General features: G+C 47.3%; 1 protein-coding gene across 1 annotated transcript; it reads left to right on the forward strand.

Annotated features, from left to right (window-relative positions):
• Positions 1–167: 167 nt before the first annotated feature.
• LOC146186879 (E3 ubiquitin-protein ligase MARCHF3-like) lies at positions 168–6,879 on the forward strand. Its single transcript, XM_084608133.1, has 2 exons — positions 168–431; positions 6,286–6,879. Exons 1-2 carry the CDS (start codon positions 168–170, stop codon positions 6,877–6,879), a joined length of 858 nt encoding a protein of 285 aa, XP_084464259.1.
• Positions 6,880–10,055: the final 3,176 nt, after the last annotated feature.

Below are 10,055 nucleotides of genomic sequence, written 5' to 3' on the forward strand. Positions count from 1 at the left end.
CGCCTGCTCACAATAGCAAGTTCCGCGACTGGCAAAACCTTTTTCTTCCTTTCGTTTGTTGAATAAACCACAAAGAAGAAGGCAAAACTTCAATAGCCATTTTCAAGAGACCAACAACAATAGTACAAGAAGAAGAAGATGCCGCTGCGCTGATCATCAGAGTAGCCATGGCGTGGTGGGAAGGGTGGCTCGAAGAGCGCTCGCCGTGTTCGACTGGCGCCTGTGGAAACGACCACAACACGCAAGCCGATCCTGACAGCGTAGGAGAGTCTGACATGTGTCGCATTTGCTTCCGTGGCTCCCAAGATGGCGACCTACTGTCGCCCTGCAACTGCCGAGGCACCATCGGGCTCGTCCACAAGGAATGCCTCGAGGAGTGGCTCTCTCGCAGAAACACCGACGAGTGCAACATCTGCTCCTACCAGTTCAAGGTAAGCTCGATTAAGCACTGTCAGATACGGTTTGCTGTTTATCTCCAGCATAGCCATATGCGAATCTCATGAAATGCAGCTGAGGAACGGGCTTCAGCTCCCGTCCCCTCTCTGACAGTCCGTAAACCTCAAAGACATAACAGTAGAGTAGTTGACATTAAGGAGTCGGGGGCACCTGGAATGGGGAGTTCCCAGGAGGCGAGCCAAATGGGCAGCGGTGGAAAGCAAATGGTAGGCAGGAGGTTGGAAGGCTGTGTAGCATTGTGTCAGGAAATGTATAATTATGCAGACATGTAACAGTACGACTAGTTTGCCAGGTGTGTGAAGAAGAAGCAGCAGGGGTGTTGTGATGACTAGAGTTATTTACGGTGGTCCTGGGTCCACACTGGTCATACAGAGATGGAGGCACAGACTCGGGATATAATTTTACACATATTTAATTAAAACAGCTGGCACAATGTCTCTTATTCCTCGCCGTCCTTCGGCGGCGTTGTTGCATGGGCATGGTGCGGCATGGCCTCCGAAAAAGGGCTGAGCGTTCGTCATGGCCAGGGGGCGGAATGCGAGTGCTGCCGCTGCTGTCTTCATTTGCAGCCGGTGGTGGGATGAGTTGCCAGGCGTGGAGGCAGGATGACAGTGGCCGAACTTGCGACTAGAACCCAGCCTCCCAGGTCGTGGCGCAGCCCCAGTCTTCTGGCCTACTTGTTTTCATTCGACCGTCTCGTCTGCTGCCTGCGAGTGCTCTGCCCCGCTCTCCCGTTTGTCTTCTCCTTTAAGCCCTCCGCTCAAATGTAGTGCCTCCTTTTTCCAGCCTTACGGGGGTTGACCGGTCTACGCGGCCACCGGCTGCCTTTGTTAGCTTCTCCGCGGCTTCGGCTTTCGCCCTTTAGCAGGCCCCGTCCCAAGGCAGTAGTCGGTGGCTGTCCATATAATGGCAGGTTTCCGTGTCGTGGTACCAAATATGAGCATGTGTAGAGTTTGGCCACTCGATGCCGGCATGGCGTGTTCAGTAGTGTCCAGAAAATGTCACTGACCGGCCGCAGCCTCGTGCACGCGGACGAGCCGTCACAGTTGGAAGTAGAGGAAGCGAGGCACCAGGAGAAGAGAAACGAATAGCGAGCACCGGCGGCCCCGTGCACCGCATCTGAGCCCAAATTGCGAAGCCGGCAACCTTGGCTCGAGCAGGCCTATAAAACTTTCGTTTTAGAAACAGTACGCTCACCAAGTCAATTGGTATCCATGCGACCAACGCCGCATCTGATCGGAACATATTGCGCCAGAATGTTGTGAAGATGCGTGCACCTTAAAAAGGCTTTTGTACTCTCTACAGCTGTGTTAAAAAATGCTTCAAAGCAGGTACCGTACCAATTGGTGCTCTTCGAGTACAATTGCTCATAGAAGTCGCCAGTTGAAGGATGTGTGGCAGTGAAGACCAAGCTCAGCAAAGAAGCTCGAATATATTTCAAGTTATGTGAGTAGAGGTCATATAGTAACAGTGCACCGCGGGAAATTAGATATTAGAAATTCCGTCATCCGCCACTCACTCAATGTAGCTTGTAGCAGAAATATTGCACAGCGTCTGCTAAAAACAGAGTTCGTTTATGCAAATATGTATCATAAAAGTGGTTACCATTCCTTCCTGGTCTTTCTGGCTGAGCATTTTTTTTTTGTCTTGCCTGTTGCACCACATTCAAGATATGCACCAACATGCTTCGGCCTGCCGACGGAGGTCCGTTGCAGAACTTTTCTCGGGTAGTCACATAAATAGTGCATACATTTATTTTACATTGCCACGAGGAAATAAAGTTTAGAAATAATTTATCTTACAGCTAGTAATAAGCTCATGTGCGTGGTCGTTCACGTCTACTATGAAACGGCACTGGTGTCGTCTTCGTTCCACATAGCGTATCTCGTGGGCGCCTGAGGAAATATTGGACGGGCGCAGTTGGTGTCGTAGGCGGGTCTTCTGGCGCGTCGGCTGCTGCAACGCGCTGGCACCGCTAAATGGCGACTGCTTTGCGGCGAATGCAACTTCGATTATCTTCTGCGCGCGCGTATCGCTGACGGAATTTGAGTTTCTAAAGAACGTCATGAAACTGCCAGAACTCTGTTCCTGCGTATCCTTTACCGGTTCTCAACGGTCGGATTTCTCACCGCGAAAAAACAATGGCATAAATGTTCATAAAACCGCTCTATTGTAGTGGCCATTTAGCTAAGAGCTGAGTAGTAAATGGCGGCTTACTGAAACTGCGCATCACTGGGCAGGCGAGATTTAAGAAAGAAAGCTCGTCCCAAGTGCCGATGACATAGCGTTTGCTTACCTAAAACAAAAAGTAGTTTCTAGTCACCGAATAGCTTCCGGAAGTGACACAGCCTGGCTAAAGGCACATAGCTAGCGGGATGACCTCACAGCACTATTTGCGATTCCGCGCCTTTGCCGGGAAAATATAAATCGCGCAGGACACCGCAGTGATGACACAGCACCATGTGTAATGCTGGAAACGCTTCTAGTCTATCGCTTCCTTAACACAGTGAGGGTTCAATTGAGACCTACAAATAAAACCTCTACAAAACATGTTGCATATGTCGTGAAGACAAAAAGGGTGCCGCTTAAAGCCATATGAGCATTACGGCTGCGTAGTTCTGTTTTTGTCTATTGTTCCAGATGACGTCGAACATTCTAGTTGCCCTCTGCTTCATGTCATGCTGCAAAAGGTTCCGTCACCATGATCATCGTAGCGTTATATTTGCCACGCCTCTCAAGCAGCAAAGCTCTTTCATATACCCGTTTAATTTTGTTTTCTGACGGAGCCATCTCAGTTCCACCTCCTCAGTTCAGTTCAGGCGTTCAGTCGTGTCCGACTCTTCGTGACCCCATGGACCATGTCACGCCACGCTTTCCGGTCTCTCACTATCTTCTTAACATCACATAGCTTCATCTGCAATGCCTCGAGAATGCCATCTAACCATCGCGTTCGCTGCCTACCCCTTCTCCGGCGACCCTCAACCTTTCCCAACATCAAATCTTTCTCCAGCGACTCCTCTCTTCTCATCAGATGACCAAAGTAGCTGAGCTTTAACTTTAGAATTTGACCCTCCAATGAGCAGTCAGGGTTTATGGTCGACAATATCGACTGATTTGATCTGCTGGCAGTCCAAGGAACTCTTAAGAGTCTTCGCCAGCACCACAATTCAAACGCGTCAATTCTTCGGCGGTCAGCCTTTTTCACAGTCCAACTCTCGCATCCATACATCACAACTGGAAAGATCATAGCATGGGTTATACGGATCTTGGTTGGTAGACTAATGTCTCTGCTCTTTACTAGGCGGACAAGGCTAACCATTGCTCTCTTTCCCAGAAGCAGGCGTCTCCTAATTTCATGGCTGCAGTCTCCTTCCGAGGTAATCTTGGCGCCCAAGAATAGAAAATCTGTCACAGCTTCCACTTCTTGTCCATTGATGCTCCAGGACTTGATAGGGCAAGACGCCATGATCTTCGTCTTTTTAATGTTCAGTTTAAGCCCAAACTTCTCACTCTCTTCTTGTACGCGCATCAGAAGTCTCTTGAGTTCCACTTCACTTTCTGCCATTAAAGTGGTATCATCCGCATATCTAAGGTTGTTGATACGTTTTCCAGCAATCTTCACTCCAACTGAAGACTCGTCCAGACCGGCCTTCCTCATGATGCACTCTGCATATAGGTTAAATAGGCAGGGCGACAGTATGCAGCCTTGCCTCACCCCTTTCCCAATCGGAAACCAATCAGTAAGACCATGCCCAGTTCTGACTGTGGCCTCTTGCCCTTCATAAAGGTTCCTGAGGAGACAGATGAGGTGAATTGGAACTCCCATCTCTTGGAGAGCTTGCCACAGTCTGCTGTGATCTACGCAGTCAAACGCTTTCGCATAATCAATAAAGCAGAAGTAAATGGGTTTCTGGAACTCTCTTGCTTTTTCCATGATCCAGCGAAGGTTGGCAATTTGGTCTCTAGTTCCTCTGCCCTTGCGAAACCCAGCTTGCACGTCCGGAAGCTCCCGATCCACATACTGCTGCAGCCTACCTTGCAGGATTTTTAACATCACCTTGCTAGCATGCGAAATAAGCGCGATCGTGCGGTAGTTCCACCTCCTACCAAGCGTTAATATTAGGTAGACCTGAAAGTTCTCCACATGTTTCGCCGCCGGATGCTTTCTGCCCATCTAGTCGAGAGCAGAGCCGGGAAAGCCATGAGATTCAATGTTCTGTGCATCATTAAAGAGCGCTATACTACACGACAGCCGCATTAACGCGCTATCTTACATCAGTGCTGGTCATGCGAACTTCTAATGTTTTGGACGACGAAGTTCCATCAGGTGCTAAGATATGTGTGGTTAATATTTCCACATTTTGCCGCCACACAGTGTCTCGGACTGCAACGCAGTTCACCTGGAAATCAATGTTAAAGCTTACTTCGATATTCATTGAGGCCAACTATATGTCTTTCAAACCGTAAGCTACAAATATGACCGCATATATGGATCGCAGGTTGTATTCATGCTATTTCGGTAATACACGCGAAAATAGAATCAGGGACTAGGAAGGTTAAGCGTGAGAGAACCAAGTTCATGTAATGCAAGCGCTTCTATGGCCAACGGATCGGAATTCAGTGAACGGCTTCACCGTCTTGCCCACATATGTATCGGCTGCATTTTATTACGTTCGCATTAGAACACCCATCCTAACAAAATATAGGAATCATTTATTTACATCGCATGTGGAGAAGGCGATAGCAATAAATCTGCAGTACGCATCACATACATCGCGAACCACTATCGGTATGCCGAACATTTCGACCTGCTTAAAGCCTGAAGTCGATAGTAAAGTTTCTTATCCTTCCACATTGCTGCTTTTCGCATATGCTGAGCCTTTGCAGGCACCGACGCTCCGTCTTCAGCGACGTATTTCTGCGGTGTCCGTCTCTTCTTGAGGGGTTTTAACGCTAAGGTAGACAGGCAGCGTTGATTCGGGACTCATTATATCTTGATATGCCTGCCACTGCGCTCGACTATATAAAAGGTGTCAAGGCATTACTTCTCGTACCTGCCAGCGCAAACATGACCCGTTATTTCAAAGTATCACACAACCTGTCGGCAAACCAGCGATCGTTCATGTCTCGTGGTCTGACGCCAGTGAGTGCCGTATTTCAGCTCCGACAAGGTTTTGGCATGGTCGCATAAATAGTTTATGGCATTGGCGCCAGTGTGTGTAGCATTCGTGGAGAGATGACAAAGTAAACAAGGGCAAAATAATTCCCCTTTAAAGACACAGGATAGATGGGGAAGGCGACTACTGGCGCAAGGGAAACCGCGGTCGCCTATCAGAGTTGAGTAATCGCTGGACTAGGATTACTCCTTGAACTGATTAGGTCGGGAGAGTGGAAGGAGGTAGGTCGTGTCACGGATAATGGACCTGATTACGCCATTCGTTCGCTCTTGTCTTAAATCGTAAGCGGCAGCGCCTTCGATGTTTGCGGAACACTGCTGCTGATGCATAATAGGCGTAATAAATTTGATTTGATAGCCTCCGTGTTTTTATCAGTACTGTGGCTCGCGAAAATACATCGGTCACTTCAAATCGATATGTCAAATTCTATGGCGCAATTGAAGCTGTCCCACTGCGAAATCTTGCCATAAGGTTTACTCTTCAGCGGCTCCCCGGTAGAAGTGCACCACGGAATGTAAATAATCACTCTCTTTGCATTACAAACTTATTGGGAGATTAGGAACCTAGATATTTTATCACGCAAACATAAAGACACCTGTAAAATTACTATTATTCCAAAGCTGAAGCTTTAACCGCTGTAACGGCGGTGCAGGTGGAACGGACTCCTAAAAGCATCCCAGACTTGCTCCGTGATCCGAGCAGCCAGCCGAACATGCGGCGCATAATAGTGGTCCTCCTGGAGTCCTTAAAACGCGCTGTTCAGCTACTGATGATCTTCTGGCTGACGGCGGCCAAGATCGTCAGCAGCATCTCGTCTGAGCCGGGCTGCATCCTCATCGGCGTCACGGTGGTGCTTGCGGGCGGTGTATACGTGTCCATAATCTACCTCACAGAACGTCACCACTACCAGGCATTCAAGCAGTGGCGCCACAAAAACGCAGCAGTCCGCCTGGTGCTTCCCAACTCATTACCCGAGGCAGCCGCACCGGCGGGCTCCAATAGTTCGCCACCAGACCAGCAGCAGCCGTCCGAACACCCACGGGCTCCCAGTTCGGCGCCACTCGCCATCAACAGCATGACCACCTCCAAGGATAGCGCCACGACAATGACCACTGCGGCTGAGCAGCAGGCTTTCCAAGCCACGGAACCTGGTTTGCCAATTCTACCGCCCACGGCCATGTGCATGGAACTCCACAATTACGTGGTTATCGGCAATCCTAAAGAGAAAACAGTGGGAAGGCAGTAAAAAATTGCAAGACAAACTCCGCGTTCACAGTTACCTCACAATGACCCCATATGATGTCTCGTTCTACAGCCGTTCATATGGCAGTGCTTAGCTTACGTTCGAGAAAAAATGGCTATTTGCAACTAAGAATTTTGCACGCCGTGGACAAAAGAAAACAGTTTTTATCAACCATAGATTACATATCTTGCTAAGACTTAAACCAGTGCGAAATATCGTCTTTAAGCACCTCTTAATAAATCAGATGTAAGTGTGATGTGCTGATGCATAACCTTGTTGCAGGCATTGTTACAGCTTTCTTAGTAATTTTCTTACAGTATGCGACAGAACCCGAGCGTTTTTTTTTATTTCGTTTAACTTGTCATAAGGCATATATAAGAAATCGTGTAAACAATTTACTTGTACAAACTCGAGAATGCTTCTATTCTTATAGTTGTCAGCCTGCCACTTGGAGAAATCCTTCTCCTTCGTTGCCCAGAGTTCTATTGTGTGTAAAATCTGTATCCTTGACGCTTTTGTCCCTACACAAGTCCGCAGCAGGTGGCGAACATCCCCATCTGCATCCGGTGTAGAACACTTCGAGCAGCTGGTCCGTCTTATGTGTTGAGAGCCCCATCAGCGCGTGACCGAAAGGGTAAAGGCCCTTATAAGCCATACCTCTTCAATCTAGCTAAGTTATGAGGGAGGGGGAAGATATTGGGCAATGGGGGCACCTGTACTTTTTCTTGGAGATAAATCTAGGATGGGGACAATGGAGCGGGCATGAAAAGGTAACCTGCTGCGTGGTGCATTAGTGTGTAGAGCTTGGTGTGATGAGGTGGTAAACTTTTTTCTGCTCAGTGTTCTCAGCATACTCCGGTTTCCAGTGCATCGACATGCTAATCCTTGTTTTCTTATTAGGTGCGTGAATCTCCTGGGTAAACAGAATGTATTTGTGAATCTTTTCAGTTGTTTTATGGCCTAAAAAAATTAGTATAGATATGGGCTTTTGGTATAGACTATTTTATTTATGACCTTCATAGCATCGCGATTGCATAAAGTTCCATCACACGCTGGTGAGCATGTTGTTGTGATTCGTATTATGTACGTTTTGTCCTGCGTGTGTCGGGCTACTAGCTGCTATTCTGCCGCAAATGTTTTATAATCGACGCGTCTATATACATACAGGTTACTGGGAGTACATCAACTGGAGGATGAGATGCCGGCTTATCTTTACGACGCATCTTAGTCATTTTTTTTTCGTCGTAACAGTCGTCAATCCCATGTAGAGGGTCATCCATTGTCAGTGTTGCATTGCAATTTCACTGGTCAAGGATTGCATGGCCATAACATACTTCCGCTTCATATTTCTTGTTGCCTCTCGCTATTAATTTAGTTGTGCCAGTAAGTTCAGCTACGCAAATTCCTAAAATAGGAATGGCGTACAGTTTCGGTAGGGCCGTAATTGTGCGCATTGCGTTCATATTTATTGTTTCCAACTCTGCCCACTGTCTAATCAATCTTTGGAACTGCGCTTGGTATAGTATCCTGGGCTACTGTACCGATTATAATAGATGTCTTGCCATCTCCATTCGGGCTCCTCCTCCCGTAGAAAAAAACGTTTTTTTTTTTCAAGCCCAAGAAGTCGAGACACTTCTTTAATCCTATGAAGGCACAGTGTCTTTTTGCCACATTTACTATTATCTCGGCCAAGGATTCCCCCTTCGTCCACTCGACTTGTCCACCTCTGGTAACACCTGAGTTCAAATCTTTGGCGTAACTATTTTCGTTGCCAAATGTTTTCTGAACATGAATGAAGCTGGGCTTTTAGGGTGTCCCCAGACTTGCATCGTGGACGTACTCATCTAGTGTATTTGGTGTTTCAAGGCGTTTATGAATAGACCATATCGTGGCATCGTCTGCTGAAATAATGAACGGTACCTTGGGTATTTTGCTAATTTACAAGCCAAAGTATTAAGTTCGATATATGCACTGCTTTTATGACGTGTAGCGAAGGCTCATACTTTCCAATTAGACCTTTACATCGAACACGTTATTGTATTCCTTTACCACTTTGGTGGCCACCCCGGTGCGTGCAACGTGGCTATAAGGAGACACATTTATGACCTCCTCAGCTAATATAGTGATTAGTCCTATCAAACCCCAGCCCTCAGTCACTAGCGGCTGCGGAACAACTGACCACGGCGGCGGTCAGACCTGTGACGCAGCAGGGGGTGCTAAGAATTCCTGGCTCCGCTGGACAGGCCGCCATTGGAAATTGACACTGGCAACGTTTGACGCTAGAACCCTAGCTAGTGAAGCTAGTTTGGCAGTGCTGTTAGAGGAACTAGAGGGTATGAAATGAGATGTCATAGGGCTGAGTGTGGTTAGGAGGCCGAATGAGGCATACACTGTACTGAAGGATGGGCATGTACGGTATTATCGAGGTTTACCGGAGAGGCGAGAACTAGGAGTACGTTTCCTTGTCAGTAAGTATATAGCGGGTAATATAGATTAATTCTGCAGTAATAATGACAAGGCGGCAGACATTGTAATTAGGCTTAATTAGCGGTATAAACTGAAGATTGTACGGGCCTATGCACCAACATGTAGTTATGATGACCAAGCAGTTTAAAGCTTCTACGAAGATGTAGAATCGGCAATGCGAAAAGTAAAGATGCAGTCTACGGTACTAATGGGCGACTTCAATACCAAGGTAGGGAGAACGCAGGCAGGAGACCAGGCAGTAGTTGACTATGGCATTGGTTCTAGGAATAGCAGGGGGGAGTTACTGGTTGAGTTTACAGAGCGCAATAACTTCTTCAGCAAACGGAAGAACCGGAAATGGACATGGAAAAGCCCTAACGGGGAGACAAAAATAAAATTGACTTCATACTGTGTTCAACCCCCGCCATTATGCAAGATGTAGAGGTAATCGGGAAAGTGCGATGTAGTGACCACAGGATGGTGAGGTCTCGAATTAGTCTAAATCTGAAGAAGGAACGCCACAGATTAGTAAGAAAGAGCTCCATCAATAAATTAGCGCTGAGGGGGAGGGAAGAAGGGTTCAGGATCTCTCTACAGAATAGATATTCAGCTCTAATTGAGGATGGCGACATTACCCTAGAAGAAATAAACAATAATTTCAGAGATATCATTACTGATTGCAATGTAGAAGTAGAAGGTCGGATAGTTAGAGA

This window comes from Amblyomma maculatum, chromosome 6, assembly GCF_055883805.1.
Source record: "Amblyomma maculatum isolate TAMU_Amacu chromosome 6, ASM5588380v1, whole genome shotgun sequence".
In the NCBI taxonomy this organism is placed as follows: domain Eukaryota; kingdom Metazoa; phylum Arthropoda; class Arachnida; order Ixodida; family Ixodidae; genus Amblyomma; species Amblyomma maculatum.